The 17198-nt window shown below is 33.5% G+C and overlaps 1 protein-coding gene across 1 annotated transcript; it reads left to right on the top strand.

Moving 5' to 3' along the window:
* The first annotated feature begins 745 nt into the window (after positions 1 to 745).
* LOC128996131 (sodium-coupled neutral amino acid transporter 7-like) lies at positions 746 to 16497 on the top strand. The gene is made up of 8 exons (XM_054421254.1): positions 746 to 1182; positions 2716 to 2840; positions 5070 to 5268; positions 8103 to 8238; positions 11371 to 11521; positions 12236 to 12498; positions 13366 to 13556; positions 14031 to 16497. The coding sequence occupies exons 1-8, from the start codon at positions 993 to 995 to the stop codon at positions 14210 to 14212; spliced, it is 1437 nt and encodes a 478-aa protein (XP_054277229.1). The 5' UTR covers positions 746 to 992; the 3' UTR covers positions 14213 to 16497.
* The last annotated feature ends 701 nt before the right edge of the window (positions 16498 to 17198 follow it).

Genomic DNA, 17198 nt, shown 5'->3' with positions numbered 1-17198 from the left:
TTCATAAAATATTAATACATATTGGCTTCAGAATATCTGAATATTGTAAATGTTTTTTCTTTGTAGTTTTTTTGTATATTAAATTTCTGTATATATTAGGTTAGTTTAGTTTTAGTTTGACTTGAGTAAGTTTGAAAATCATGTATATGAAACTCGCTTGTAAATAAAGGCCTTTTTATATTTATTATTTATTTATTTAAAATAAAACTATAAATGCCTCAAATTCAATTTTATAATTTTTTAAATTATAAAATTAAATTGTCATAACCTAACCAAACTAACCAAACTTGCTGATAATGAACAAATTGAATGAATGTTTACTAATCGAAAAAATAAGTTCTGTTCATAAAATAAAACTATAAATAGCTCAAATTCAATTTTATAAGGCTTTAATTATAAAATTAAACTGTCATAACCTAACAAAACTAAACAAACTTGCTGATAATGCAATAATCTTAGACAAAAAGTTTATGCCATCGATGGGATTCGAACCTGGTACCTTCAGATTCTCAGCCCGGCACGCTATCCATTTGACCACCGAGGCCGATGGCTCCAAACCGTATCGTTGCGGTTCCCTCAGCCAATAGAATGCTCTCATTTTGTCTTGCTCCGGTGAGCCGACTCGTTGCTCTGAGTATCTAGACGCTATAGGAACACACTCACTGAACTGAACTCAGTCAGTCAGTCAGTAACTGTCACTCGCCACTGTCACGCTGTCGACTGTCAAGAAAAAGAAGACGAGACAACAAGAAAAGAACCCAAGACGTATCATCATTCATCACAATCAACTAACTTTATAGTGAATAAACATAGTGTCAGCGATTGCTTGCAGCAAGGTGATTAACCTCTTCGTGTGATATCAATGTAAAAGCTTTAGGCCTATTAATTTTTCTCATGAATATCCGTTGTTTACAGCATTGGTTTGGTTACTATGATCCTCACATAAACTTGGTAACAAATATTAACTTAATAAGTTAACTTAGTGCCAAAAAATGGATGATGGTCATGAGATTGAAAGTCTGGATAGTTCTTACCCTTATCAACCAAGTATGGACAGTGTTTTGAGTACTATTGATAATGCAAGGCATAATGGCAACTCTGTGGCAGGAGGGAATGATGAAATAACATCAAGTACATCCAGTTCTAGTGATTCGATTGCTGGCCTAGTTATATCAGAAAGAGGTAAGTAGGCCTAAAACTAGCCTTACCTGCAATAGCCTACGTTATAGTAACTTATTACTCTTTGCCCTTGAACTTCATTTGGTATTTCTGATCTTTCTGGACTTTTCTTCTAAACCTTCATAAGTTGAACCTTTCCTACAATTCTAACTAACTTATTAAACGATAAAATACCTTTAAACATTTTTTAAGGCTCGGAAACCACTGAAAATTGCGGAAATATACAAAACTACTTTCTCAAGGCTCCGCGCCTCACACACCTAAGAAGCTAGGAACAAGAAGTGAGGTTATTGTTCAGTTTGCACAACTCACCTTAAGTTAAGTTAGATTAGACCATTGACACGGTAAGATATAACTTATAGTCAATGATTAGACTAAGAAGGTAAAGTGTAGGTTATCGGCAATCGGGTTGTTTATTGTTGTTACACCCATGTTGTTTTTTGTCTTTTGAAATAACCTTAGTTGATTAAATGACGAGAGCAATTTTCATAATTTTATCAGTTTTGTTGTTTAAACAAGTTATTTAAGTTATCGATCATATATCCTTACATAGTTTAATATCATAGAAAGCTAACCTATCCTATTTTCGTTATCTATATACTGCTTAAGGTACGGTAGGGTACTATGGTATTTTCCGGAGGCCACTTTTTTAGAGGGATTTTTTTACTGGAGACTGAAAATAACTGCATAATTAGAAAGAAAATACTTTAATTGACTTAACTTACTGTACAAATCTGACTTGATTACAATCAGCGGCCTTTTGAGTTCTGCCTCCCAGAATTGAGTTGAATGCGTCGCCGCCGCTATACTCCGCCAAGTAGATATACAGCGTGCTGCGGCGGTTGTGTTAGGTAGGGTCGTCATAAATAAGCTATGTTCTTAGGACCTTCCTAGTTTCATTATGAAGAGAACAATATCAGATGAGACATTACTCCAGGACACCGACCCAGGCGGTGACAGGTGATGCACTCGCTCCTGTCAACAACCTGACCTTGGCCTACTTGGAGGGATTTGGCGGGCAAAAGTATGACTCATCTGGTATCTTTCGATTCATAACAAAATGAGAACAGTTCTACAAACATATTTATGATGGGCTAACCTGACTTGGCTTCCGCTGCAGCACACTGTACAAGGGTGGCCTCCGTATAATACCAAAGTACCTAAGGTAGACTCTGAACTTTTTGCAGCATTGTCATTGTCACAGAGCTTTAGCTATTGGTCATTTGCAAAATTGTAACCCGGGTTTTCCCGAACAAAAATATTGTAGGCCTACTACACAAACTTTTGACCAGCTGTGCTCGCTTTTGTCTGTTATAGAACAAAATATAGCTGCATAACTTAGCTAGTTTGCATTAAGTCTAGACAAACCAATGCATTTAGGCATAGAGAAGGTAACTTTTGCGATTTTCCATTCAATCATTGTAACTAGAAGAGTATTTTTTCAGCTAATAATATATATTGGATCCTTTGTTTTAAACAATCGCACACTTCAGAAGTAGGGTCACCTTAACATAACAGTTGAATCTCTTTTCTCAGGAGAGTCAAGTCGTCTAGCTGCTGTCTTCTTACTGGTGAACGCTGCTTTGGGAGCTGGCCTTCTCAACTTTCCACAAGCATTTGACCAAGCTGGAGGGATTACTGTAGCACTTCTGGTCCAGTTGGTAAGAACCAGAGACCAATTGTGTTTGTATAAATCATCTATACTTAAATTTCATTTAAGTGAAATGAGATTAAATGATAAATTATTTATTTATACAGACCAATTTAGAGCCACATTTTCCTTTCTTACACTTAACTTAACTGAAAGAAAACTAATTGGCCTATAGGCCTACATTGTTTTACTTGACAAGTAAGTAAGTAAGTACTTGACAACTCTGTTATAAAAAATACTCCCGCCGTAAAAAACCTGCAGACTAAGTGAAGTTCCATTTTACCTTGCTACATTTCTACTAAAATATTCCCTTAAAATTGTCAGTTTTAATGTCCTCAAATAACATTAAAGAGTTCTTTAGGTTTGCTGGCTACAGGGAAGGAAATGAGGCGTGCTTATTTTTTAAAATATTGATAGGCTTAGCTTAGTATGAAATAAAAAGTTACAAATATGATTAAAATATAGGCCTACCAGACCGGTATCCAACAACAAACTCGGTATAAGCCAACTTTTTATTTTTCATCAGAATAAAATGGGAATTTTAAATTCATAAATTTAAAAATTATCTTTAGAAATAAACGCTTCAATATACAAAATCATTCATTTTCAAGGCACCAAAAAAAGTTGTATAAAAGAGATTGTGAAATTTTGTGTTTTTACAGCCGAAAATTGGGGAAAACCAATTTTTACCCCTTAAAACCCCCCACAAACCAACGTACCAATAGTCGTTGGTACCAGATCATGCCGGTTCTTAAGCTTGTTCAAATAAATGTAGGTTTAACAAAACTCTTCAAAATCTGATCATTTTTGCTTGAGTTATCTCAGTAATGGACTCACATGCATATATAAAATGTATTTGAACAGAGGGTGTTTTTGGCCTCTGGAAACATCAAAACAAAAAAGATAAATCAATCCCAAGTCTACTTACCATGAGACCTATGGGAATTTCACTAAAGACAAATCAAAAGCAGCAAAGCAAATTAAGCAAGCGCATAGCTTACCCCCAAGTGTAGTAAGGGTAATGTGGCAAACAACTCGGTAATTTTTTAAGTGAATTTTTGGAGGAAAAGAATCTTTTTGTGTGTTCATAACTGCCAACCTTGAAGTGAATAAGAGTTGAATGATATTCAAAAATTCTTTACTTTATGGTATTTTATGAAAGTGCTTTGTTTGCCATTCAATGTGACTGGGTTTATGGATTCAAAGTCAATTGAAGTGCGAAGTCAAGAATGGCAAATTTTAACTGGTTTTGTCTTCTCATGATAGTCTCAGTCCATTTTTTTGGTCCAAGTAACCATTAGATTGACTTTTCCATTGATCATTCTGAGACTGTCACAGTTGTTTCCGTTGTACAGTAAAATGGTCATATAAAACTTATTTGAAAGTCATCAGTGGTACATGTGGTTTTAATAGTTGACCAATGCCAAGCTTATGTCATTGACGTAAAGTTAAAAGAGCAGAGGTCCAAGGATAGATTCTTGTGACACACCACAAAATTTGTGATGCGATCGGACTCTTGAGTCCTTTTAGTAATGATTTCATAAACCTTAGCCTACAGTAAATAGCGGTGTTTATTGGGTGTAGAATAGCGTCGTTTCTAAACTCTGCCTTGTTTATTGTTTAAATTGATTAGACTTACCTGATTTTTTTGCATTTAAAATTATGTTATGTCAGTGAGATCCAATTGAATTCAGCACAGATTTCACTTACTTTTATTCAAGCTAATTTCAATTTCAATTTTCAATTTCTTTATTCATTGAGAAGTATACATAATACAGCATTTGAATAGTGTCAAAGATTACAATTATTAAAATATAAAATACAGATTAACAATAAATTTTAAATTAAAAAAATACATCTCCCCATACAGATGTCTTCTTAATTGAGAGATAGAGCTGATAGAAGATAGAGATAGAAGACAGATGTCTTCTAAGAGATAGAGCTGTATGAGAATTTTAACAAGCAAAATTTTAGTTGAATTAATTTTTGTTGTATTCAATAATCACTGCTTTACTGTGCAATGTCTTAACTCATTAATTGAACACTCAATTGGCTTCATTCATAAGTTGACTTTTTTACATTTAGCCCATTGATTAATGTTGCTAGGCCTATGTTTTTTTGGTAATCCAACGTTTTCTTGCCATCAGAAATCCTACCGGTCCCGTAAGAGTTGAATTATTGATGGTCAACAGTAAGCTATAACCATAAGCAATATGTTATTCACTCTGGTATGTTTTAGGTGTTGGTCTGTTGTGTATGTTTTGGTCTACTCGTCCTAGCTCACTCCTCATGGCACGTACATGCAGCCACTCTTTACGACACGGTCGCAGGAACTTGTGGCTCTAAGGGATCTCTTCTTTGCTCACTGCTGATCGCACTATACTGCTTTGGAACTTGCGTCACCTTCCTTATCATTATTGGTGATCAGTTTGATCGAGGTAAAAGAAAACTAGGTAGATTTAATGGTGTAAAATAGTAAACCAGCGCCTAGGTTTTAGGTATTGTTATTATAATTAATTGTTGGCTTACCTGGATGGAAAAGGGATAATTTGAGTGGAAGACAAATCAAAATTTCCAATAACTATACGGTAATAAATAAAATTTATCTTAATAACTATCATTATCAAAGAAAATTACATTCAAGCCTTGTAATTCTATGGGAATTACTTTCAGAACTGAATGCGTCCTCTAACACAAGGCTTTAGCAAGGGGCACACAGGCTTCTTCCCCTATGTGGGGACCATCCAATTTTTGAAAATTTTAATTTCTGAATATAACTAGATTTTCTTGGAATATAGTTAAATATTTGTGTACCTAACTAGTGTACCAAGTGGCACTTTGCTGCACATGAGAGAAATGTTTACGCCCAAGTGTGGCCGGTTTCTCGAGTGCAGCAAAGGCAATTAGCACTTGTTTTACACATTATATTTTCCCTACAGTTTTTATAAAGCATAGAACTAATTAGTCTTTCAAACACTAAACAACATGTTTTAGGTTAGGCTAAATTCAAGCGTTGAACTAAATGGAAAACACTGCAACAGCTGATTGTACAGTCCAACCTCGGTATAACGAATCTGAAGGGACTGAACTGAATGTTCGTTATATCAAGGATTTTGTTAAAACGAGGTTCGTTATATAGAGGTTAGGTTTGCAGGAATTTCGCTAAGTCAAGGTTCAGAACCAGCGTCGGTCAATATAATTCGGGATTTGACCTCATTAAAATACAATTAAAGTAGCATAGGCTACGCTACAATACTTAACAGTACAGTGTTTACATTGTACAGTAGAACCTAAATTATCCAGCAAAATAAAGGGGAGGGATCTTGAATATTGCGCAATCATGACAATGGCATTGACCTTGGTACAGGCTAAACACTGTAAGTTTAAAGTCACAGCTTGTTCTAACCCTCCTAAAACCTAGCCAAACACTGTATTGCGTAGTCATAAACCATGTAAAGAACAAAACAAAACAGTAGAAAGTTTTGTAAGCTACTGCTCGTGATAGGCCGGTAGGCTACTTACAGTACAGTACTGATTTATCACAACAGAGGAATGTCAATAATAATCATTAACTATAGCATTGGTGTTGCTAGTTGAAACAAATCGTATTGAAAACAATAAATTATTAGATAAGTCATTATAAAAGTAAATAATCATAGCCAACTTAAGGATAATAAAAACACTCGTAAAAGGAATGTTAAGATAACGATATTGCTATTCTTTCTCTTTGGTTTTGTTTTTATATTCTTTCTTAGTTTTCTCTTTATCCAAAAATTGTACAATTCACCTTAGTTATCCCATATCGCCCAATCACAGCTTACTAAACATTACGTCGTCATCAGTCCTCAGTGAATGAAATCAGTTCAGTTCAGTTGCAACATAGCGCGCGCAGCAGATTGACAGCAGACAAAGATGTAAAACGGAGCAGACGAATGTTAGCGCAAGCGATGACGTGACCTTTCCATTTCATTTGATAAAGAAACAGATTTTCCCAAAACAATAATTGGGTGATTTGTTATATCGAGGGAAAGACGTAGACAATTCGTTATGCAGAGGTTAAATTCGCAATGTAGAGGTTCTGACAATGATAAATTCGTTATATTGAGGTGTCTTATTTTAGCCGAAATCACAAAATATTCGTTAAATCAAGGTCGTTGTTATGGTTTGTTCGTTATGTAGAGGTAAAATATACATTGTGTCTTATGGAGAGTTCTAGGGGATTAAAAAAAAATTCGTTAAATCAAGGAATTCGTTATATCGAGGTTCGTTATATCAAGGTTAGACTGTAGTCATAGTATTTTAAGTGCTGTTGTGAGACTAGTTTATTTCATAACACCTTTTAATTTCTATTAATTATAATCATGTGTTTATTTGTTATTCTATGTTTGTAAAAAGGTAAATAAAGTTAGTTGAGTTTGAGTTATGACATAAAACAGTGCATCCACTTAATTCTTAGTAAAATAGTACAAGTGCTGCCAATTTATTTTCAAACGTACACTATTACGTCCCTAAAAAAAGCATAGGCCTACTGTTTTTTGTCGTTTAGTTGGAATACTGTAATGTGGCAAAAAAAAAAGATTGCCCAAGGCAAAAGTATGTAAATGCAACAATTATAACTTTGCGTGCTATAATCAGTAGTACAAGAAAGCCCACTTTGTCAGGTAATTGTAGGAAAAATGATTTTTTATTTGATTTTGGTCTGAAAACAAAGCTATAGGACAAAACTACCCCCTGCACACATAATATAATAGACTCGACCATCGCAACAATGCTAATATTTGTTTGTTCTAAACTAAACACACGTCTGTCAACAATTGTTATAGTTTAGAGTATTGTGATTATTTATGAATTACTTCATCACAGAAGATGATTCATCACAATTGACAACACAGAATAGGCCTATTGTGGCATTCCACATGAAGTAATACCTAAGTTGTAAGAAATTAGAAATTAGATGTTATCTTTTGCCTGATATATAACAAAATGGGCATGAGTGGTAAAATAATAGAACTATAGTAAGGTAAATATCTTTTTAATCTCCATGTCTGAATTAGCAAAAAAACTTTATGTGAAAACTTATTGCTGTTAGTGTGGCAAAAAGTATCGTACGTGATCCAAGAAGGTGTTTACAGCACTTGCACAGGAACTATCATGCCTATACCTTAATCACCTAACTTACTTCCCGGACTGTAGCATAATTTACTATTATATTATTCTATTTCTAGATGATAGTTCAAAAATTTGTCTTGTAACCAGCAATTTAATGTTTCAGTCCTTATGTCTTTGGTCGGGCCTAATTTCTGCCACACTTGGTTTATGAATCGTCAGTTTACCATAACTGCCTCATCAGCCATATTCATCCTTCCTTTGTGCTACTCGAGGAAAATTGACTTCTTGAAATATGCAAGGTAGGACTATTTGATATTCTACTTGGCTACAGAGAGCAGTAGACATTCCATTAACATTTTAAAATGTTGCCAAGTTTTAGAATGAAAATGAACATAGGCCCTAGTTGAGTTGAGCGGGTCAGAGTATGCTGCTGTTGGTTACTGATTTTATCTCACAGACTTTTTATAAAAGCCAAACTGAAAGTACAATTTACTGTAAATTCACATACATTTTACATTGGTAGGCCTACATAATATTATTCTATTCATTTGTAAGTTTTGAAAATTAATAGGGAAAGTATAGTTTTGGCAGCAGCATATAATGTGAACAACAGTTTACAAATGATGTTTCCCTACATCGTTGTTTCTATTTTTAAAGCAGGGTTAAGAAAAAGAATTTAAACTTGTTCAACAAAGCTAATTTGTTGTTTCTTGTACTTCCAACTCCTAGTGAACCGTCCACAGTCTAATGGAATAATCAATAATTAATATTTGTTGATAAAATGGATTTTCAGGCATATTGTAGTTGTTTGCAAAGCTTTGTGGTATTATCTCTGATGGTTCAAAAAACGAAATGCCGTTCCTGGACTTTTTACCTAGACGATTGCTTAGTCACTCAACCTAGAATAACACTCAAATAAATCTAATGCAGAGTTGGGGCATACACGAAGAGTGTAAACAAGCTAATCTATGTTTACAAAAAAACCCAGATAACTTAATCTCAGTGGTTCTACTATTGTTTAACCATACTCTTTCTTCAAAGTTCATTGTTGGTGTTGATCTTATTGAGTAATTATTACATATTACATCATCATTTGTAATGAAACTAATTTTACAAGACTTAAGGGTTTGGAATCTAATCTTGTCATGATTTGAGATAACTTCACAAACTTTTTAACGTGAATACTAAACCTAAACCTAATAACAAACTCATTAAAACCTAACAACATGATATGACTTGTGTTTAACAACCTAATGTCTATACTATAATTAATTGTTGAGTATACTGGTCTATTAATAAGAAGATTTTAAATAATTTAGAATAAATACACAGTAACAAATACTTGATTTAATTAGTGAGAACAGCATGGTACATTAGACATTACAACACTAGGCCTATACAGCCCAAAACCAAAAATAATCATTCTACAATCAGAAAAAGAACACACAGAGGTACACAAATTATAAACCAGTGGATTAAATGTGGCTTTCATTCTATACTAGCTGTGTGCGTTCTACGCACGGGGATCTTATCGTAGTCAGTTGAAACCTTCTTATATTAAGAACAGCAGTTGGTTTGCATATTTTCAGATATGCTGGCAAAACTATTATATATAAACCTTAGCAAATACATTATCTGACAGTTTCAAGCCAAAACAAATGCTTCGCAATTAAATGTTACCCGGATTGTGTTGGTCCATATGTTAAATCCAATGATTAAACTAAAACATGTTTTTCATTTAAGGTTACACTATATTATTGCACTTGCGATTAATTAAATCCGTTATGTAAGAAAAACGTTTTTAATCTCACTTGGTTGGGATTTGCTTTCAAAACGTGATCGATAATGGTTGTGGTATTTGTAAACAACATTTGTAAACATAACAGTGACAGCTAGAAAAAATAATCTTGAAAAATAATCCGAACAGCTGTTCGTTATTTCATAGATGATTATGTGATAAAAATTGGACAAAACTTGTTACTTGTGTTCGTAATTTTATTTACAAAGTAGTGAGGCCCTATTTTAAAGGCTAAAGACACTCTCGTCAATCCAGTGAATACATTAAAATGACTTGGATCTTGATAGGTACTCTCATTTTCCTGGAGAAGATAGCGTAAAATGCCATCTTGAGTGTTACAGACAGACAGACAGACAGAAATAGAGATAAGACTCGTTTATGCTTCTTTAATGTATAAAACGTAAAAATAACCTAAAAATGTATAATTCTGAGCAATGTACAGACAAAACTCTAATTTTATTTATATAGGCCTAGATAAAATTGATACATTAAGCAATAATAGTAATGAAGTTTATTAAATAAACTAGATGTCTATGATAGAAGAATATAACTGTTTAGTATAGGCCTACTTAATTGGTGTAGCAATTATTAAATCAAATATTTGGATTTATTAAATACAATTTTGCATTTTTTTTTTAAACAAAGCATATATTTAGTAAAAAAAAAATACGACTACATTTAACATCCATTCCTGATTAGATTATTAACTTAAAAGATTAATGACGTTTTAAGATATGAAATCTGATCTTGTCTTCTAGTGGGATGGAACCTAAAACATGATTAAATCAGGAGTCTAGCCATTTTGATTGCCTGCTCACTGGCCAGTATTAATTGATCCGTTTTTGTTCTTTCAATATTTTCCTTTTTGTCTTGACTGTTATAAATATGTTTTGTTGTCAGCTGTTATGTTCTCCAGGTTGCGTAATAATCTTCTCAGAAATTTCACATACTACAATTTTATATAAAACTTGTGTTTTACATAATTGATGGGAATGTCTGTGATAACTTTTTGAGCCACACAAAATTACCATTACAAAAATTGAAATCAAGAAAACAAAAGAATTAAAAATAAAATATTCATAGCCTGTTCCAATCTCATCTAATCTCATCTTTATTAGTTAACTAGGTGTTACAGGCTTCACCCCGTTTGACTTCATAAGTAGTACTGTAGTAATACAACTCTTGATTGGTTAAGTTAAGCTGAAAGCTGAAATAAATAAAACAGAATACAGTAATACAAATAAATAATCACCTTATTTTAATAAGAGTAATACAAATAAATAATCACACCTGATTTTAATAAGGTAATAAATTGAAAGAATAACAAACCAATAAGTACAGCTGAGGTATTTTTAACATTGGGTATATGGAAAGTTTGTTTTAGAAAGGAATTACGACCTTAAAGGGCTTCTGTTTAATGGAAGGTTTCTCGTCATGACGAACATTTTAAGTATATGGTTTATGGGGGTGTGACTTGTAGTTTTCTCAAAAGTTAGTGGGTACTTTGGAATTTATATATGGATGGATATCCTTATAATTAGGCTATTGAGCGCTACAGCTGTTTGTCTTATTAGCAGCCTGTTCCTAAAATTATTACATTCAGTATTCCAACAAGCAGTGTTGTTTTTGCCAGCTCGCTTGGTGTTTTGGCGGTGTTGTATGTCGTGGGCCTTGTTGTGGTCCAACATTACACCGGAGATTTTATCCCAGGCCCCATCAAAACATCTCCCACACACTGGACAGATGTGTTCTATGTTGTCCCGGTCATCTGCTTTGGCTATCAGGTAGGTTGGGTCAAGGCCAAACTTAAAAACAGGCCGTAATGCTTGTCAAGCATGACGTCACGATAGAAGACGGCAATGACGTATAGGTATTTATTTATTTATTTTCCAAGGAAAGATTAAAACAAGCAGCTGATCACAAACGGCAAACATTACGTCATTGCCGTCTCCTATGGTGACGTCATGCTTGACGAGCATTACGGCCTGTTTTTTTTAGTGTGGCCTTGGTTGGGTGCATCTTGTTGCCTAAAAACACTCTCTGTGGCAAATAATGGGATTTTTTGTGTTGATAAAAATAAACCACTATTACTTGTAGAACCAAATTCTGTCTTGATCGTAATAGATACTCTGGGCAATTTAGATAAGCTAAAAAGTTGTAAAATTTCAAGCTAAATAAATATTAGATGAAGAAAATAATCGTATTAACAAAATATTTACAACTTAGTTATTAACAACATATGGTTGTAAAAAAAATGGAAACCCTTGTAAAGTGTTTATGGAGGAGAATAAGTTGGTTCTAAACAAGCCAGGCACAGCAATCTCGTCAATGTCACTTTAGATCAAATCTCAATGTATAAGTTTGCTTGAATTCAATCATTGTTAGAAAGTTAAAATGGTTGCCGGATTGAAAATATTTTTTCCTGCCTGCTGGCTCAGTTATATGTGATTAAGTGAAATCATTATTCACTATCATTTCTGTTCTGTCAATGTTTCCAGTGTCACGTGAGTGTGGTACCAATCTACTCGTGCATGCGAGATCGACGAACCTCCTCATTCACCATCGTGGTGGTGACTACACTGGTGATCTGTGGACTTGCGTATAGTCTGACAGGGACTTACGGCTACCTAACGTTCGGCAGTCATGTGTCCAGCGACATTTTACAAGACTACGGAGCAGAGAAAGTGGCCGTGCTTGTTGGAATTGTGGCCATTGCAGTGAAGACAGTCACCACCTATCCAATACTGCTGTTTTGTGGAAGGTTAGTAATGTCGTAAAGTAGCTTAGTGTAAACTGCTACCTGGTTGTGATGGCAATCACTCAAAGATGGAATGAACTTTGGTTAAGAAAGAGTAATTAGCTAATTTTTCCTACAGTTACCTAACAATGTACATGATCTCTCACTGATTTGAGAAAGCAAACTGGCCAATTCGCTCATCAGTGAGACAATGTTAACATTGTCTCACTCTAATTACTTTGTCTCACTATCCAGATTTGCAACGTGAAGGCACGAAATAGTGAGCGCGTAGCATGCAGACAAGGTCGTATGCGCGCGAAATACGTTGGCAGCACTGGCTGTAAATCAGCTGGGCAGCTGTTGTACTGTTGTATTCATTAAATGTAATATTAAAAGTTCACTTCTGTGTAAAAATATGTCACGTTTCTTTACCAATTTATTTGTTTTATGGTAACTGTAGGAAAAATATAATGTGCAACTCGAGTGCAAAGTGCAATTGCCTCACTCGAGACACCATTTCTCACTCGCCTACGGCTCGTGAGTAAGTTTTTCTCTTGAGTGAGTCAATTGTTTGCCCACTAGCTGCACAAATAACTATTAATTTTATATTTTTATTCAAAATAGAATCATTCTAGGTTTCACAACGTTTTAGACAAATAAAAAAAAAATTATGGTGGTACTAAATATCATAATTTACAAAATATCTATAACATAATATCAACCCGAGATGCGTTACTTCATGTAAAAAAAATCAATATGTATAATACATTCATCAGTAAGTTACACCATTAATTCTGTTATTCTGTTACTAGATTACAGTTTCTTAGATTACCACCCAATCAGTAGTCTATGGTGATAGCCAGTTAATAATGAAACATTTTGGCTGTTTAGGGAAGCAGTGACTAACGTGTGGTGTGGCATCATACATGATTGGGACCCCTGTAAAGAGAAGCTGCGCCGGATAGTCATATCATCAGTATGGCTCATAGCTACTATCTTGCTGGCAGTTGTAGCGCCGGGTATCGGTATTGTCATTGATGCCCTTGGAAGCCTGGCAGCAGTGTTTATCTTTATCTTCCCAGGTATTCACATTTTTCTCCCCATTTCTTTCTCTTATTTATTAGGGGTCTGCTGGCCAGACTTTGAAAACACTATAAACTGACGCTACACTCCGCCATCAAGTTAGCAGGCCGGGAACCAAGTTGGGTAGTCCAGAAACGTGTGGTTTTAAACACAAGAAACGTTGGAAAAGCGCAAACAAATAATGACATTTCAGAACCAACGTCATAATGAATTTTAAAAACTCTTTCACATTACTTCAGGTTAGGCTTAGAGGTGGCGGCATAACTTAGATAATAGATTGATGAGATTTGAACCTGGAACTTCAGAGACCGATGTCCCGTTTTCTACCACTTCTAAATTACTAAAAAAGATTAAAAATTAGTAATGTTTTGTTAAACAACAATGGCTGTTCTTGGGCATGGGTCAGAAAGTTGTTAAAAGCTCAGAAAATGTTCTTTACGATTACTGTTTCAGTTAAAATTTCCTTATTTCAGGCCTCTGTCTGCTTCAAACCTGTCTGAAGAGAGATCCATGTTTGATGGCCACACGTATGCAGTGGTACGTCACCATCGCCGTCGTCTTCGTAGCTGTCGGAACGTTTGTTTTAGGAGTCGTCCTGGTGCAGACATTGGAACGAATGTTCTCCCCTGAACCTGAATTTGCTCTCTGTACCTGATCTGATCATTGTTAAGCTTGCTCAATGTTATTTATAGTGGATTTACAGGACATATCAACAGTTTGAACATGTTGGAAGTTAAAATAAGAAGGATATCTGCAGACTGCCTATAGTGGTCCTTAAATATCCAACAGGCATAACCACTATAGGCAGTCTGCAGGTATTGTAACCTTCTTATTTTGATTTGCATGAAGTGGCCTAGAAAAACAACTAGAACATGAAATGTTGGAAGTTCTCTAGCACTTGTTGAATAGTCGAGAGAAAGTTTACATCCTCGCTGCGTTCAGTTTTTACTGCACATTTTTTATTGGATTTGTTGTCTTATAATGATCCCTGTTCTTTATTTGATGTCACAAAAAACGAGATCAATTAAGTGATAATTTTAAAGGAATAGAGGTAATATAAATAAATAGAAAACATCATAGAACTTGAGCTGTCCTAGACAAAACATAATATAACATTTTCTTCAGCTAATCCATCAGGATTGTAAAACTACAAGGGAATACGTTTAATTTATGATCAAGTGAGTGATAAAAGCTTGTAAATGGTGCTTATATATTTGTTTGCCTCTGTAGGCCTATAAAAGTTAGGTTAGTGACACATAGTACAGATATGATATTTTTGAATAGCTCTTCTGGGAGAAATAGTCCATTTAAAAATATATGAAGATATATTTTACAAACAAAACTGTAGTTTGGTTTAAGTTTGACAAAAAAAAATTAAACATTTTATTTTATTGTCATTTATTGAATTGGTTACTTTGGGTCTACATCTTGCTTCCATACCTAGTTTATTTTTGAGTCCAGTAAACTTTTAGTGTTTTTTACATCCAAGTAGCTTTGTCAACAAAAGTATAATGTGATGCTCAGGAAGTACAATAAAAGTTACAAAGTTAAATTTCATGTGCAATGGACATATTAATATAACATCTTAACTATGACATGTTATGAAAAAATCACAAAATTTGCAAAACTATTTAACCTTAATTTTTACAGCTGTACCATTTTGTTATAAGCTTAAAGAGCCATGACATACCTAATTTAAACCAATATCATTTTATAAGAAAACATCATTACCAATCAAAATTTTCAAAAATGAAAATGATCGCCTTTTGAGATAGTCTATTATATTATACATACGACGTACTAAATTTAATCAAAATCAGACCACAGCTCTGTAGTCTGAAGCTATTATTACTTACAGCTTTACTATAAAGCTTTATATTTTAAAAAGCTTTATTTCTTATAAGAAAAACTTTTTTTCTTATATGAATATGCTTCTTATTTTGTTGAATCAGTTTCAATTGATGATTGAATTGTTTGAATTGTTTGTTGAATTTATGTTTGAATTGTGTATCAAATGCTCGTTTTGGGAGTAAGACTGAGATGTAATATAAATGGTAGTGTGTAGTGTTAAAACAAAAACAAAATCTTGGCTGTGTAATAGTTTTGTTTTGACTAAAAAGGGCTTAGAAGTAGGGATATCCTGGTAGGAAAATTATTTCCTAGTTTAGTAATTTTATGAATACATTGTTTGTTACATTTTAACTGTTAAAGTTACCACTCTCTTTGCAATACTCAATATGTGTTATGTTACATTACAAGTAACAAAATAATGTGTTTTTCTTTTTTACTCTGAACATTCCGAAAGTAAAGTATAACCCTAAATTTTATTTTATAACCTTTTGTCTTGGGGTCAACAATTTTGTATGTAATATAAGAAATAATAAGTACATAACGTTTAAAATTCACTTGATACTTAAATATTGTATTATATTGAAATACGTGAAATTATTTATATTTAGACTGTCAACTGTTGTGGTCTTGAAACTTTTAAAAAGTATATGAAGGTTAATCTGAAATGTTTGATCAGTAAAAAAAAAAAAAATTGTTTTTTTCCTTAAAAGGTGTGGTACCGGTATTCAAAATGTTGATGTATAGAATTCTTGGTGTTGAGAAATCAATCTTTTAATTTGCAACTTTAATTTTAAAACAAAATTAATCAAAGTAAGAATGTTAAAATAAATATTGTATATCTAATTATAACTATTCTGAGAAAATTTATAAAACTGTAAAATTTGTTTATTTTTTAAAATAATGGAAGATGTTTGTAGCCTATGTATATTTTTTACGAAAAAGATATAAAAAAAAAAATTTAATTATAGTTTTCACTCAGCAAGCAGGCATGCAGTGGAAATGGTAATATTATTGTTATAATTACTGGTACATTTTGTGATTACACCTAATTTGTGACCAATAACTGTGAAATAAATATTTATTTAGTTACACCTGTGTTTGATTTTTGAGTGTGGAAGATTGTGTGTAAATATATAATAGTATTAGATAGCTACTTACTGACTTAGCTGGTCCAGAGATAAATACTAAGGAAACAAACATGCATTACGATTCCTGTTAATAATGCAATCTTTTTACATTTATATTTTGCTGTTTTAAAGCTATGCATTTTATAATTACTTTACATACAATCAGTGACCGATTTGCAGCATAACAGAGTTCCGGTACCTTTATTTCAGAAAGATAACAATATTTGCATAAAAAGGTACTAATCTATATATTAATACGCAAGCAGTTTTCTTTTCACAGTCATAAATCGATAACGGCTTGACGGATTTTAAGGTTTGAGGTGTCAAATCAAAGGTATTTTCACGTAAATGTGCAAATAGATGCATTCTAGATCCGTCGTTGGATCCACTTTCTTGCCCTCCTATGTTCCCAACCGGAGACTTTGGTTGGGGCCCCTAATTTTAACACGCCTAAAACAGAACATACCTTAGAAAAATTTAACAATGCTTTAGTGTGTCGCCAAGAGAGGGATTTAGCTTGCTAAATTAGGTCTGAAAAGTTCACTTTTTGAGATGTGATTGACATACTTTTATAATTTTTTACAACGTAATATTATTTTCATATTTTATAATCAGTCATAGAAACTCTTTGATTGAGGACTAGCTGTTTATGTTTTCTCCTTT

This window comes from Macrosteles quadrilineatus, unplaced genomic scaffold, assembly GCF_028750875.1.
Source record: "Macrosteles quadrilineatus isolate MER2022 unplaced genomic scaffold, UCM_ALF_1.0 Scaffold_6__1_contigs__length_79288215, whole genome shotgun sequence".
NCBI classification, from domain to species: Eukaryota; Metazoa; Arthropoda; class Insecta; order Hemiptera; family Cicadellidae; genus Macrosteles; species Macrosteles quadrilineatus.
This window is presented reverse-complemented; position numbering and strand designations above follow the sequence as displayed.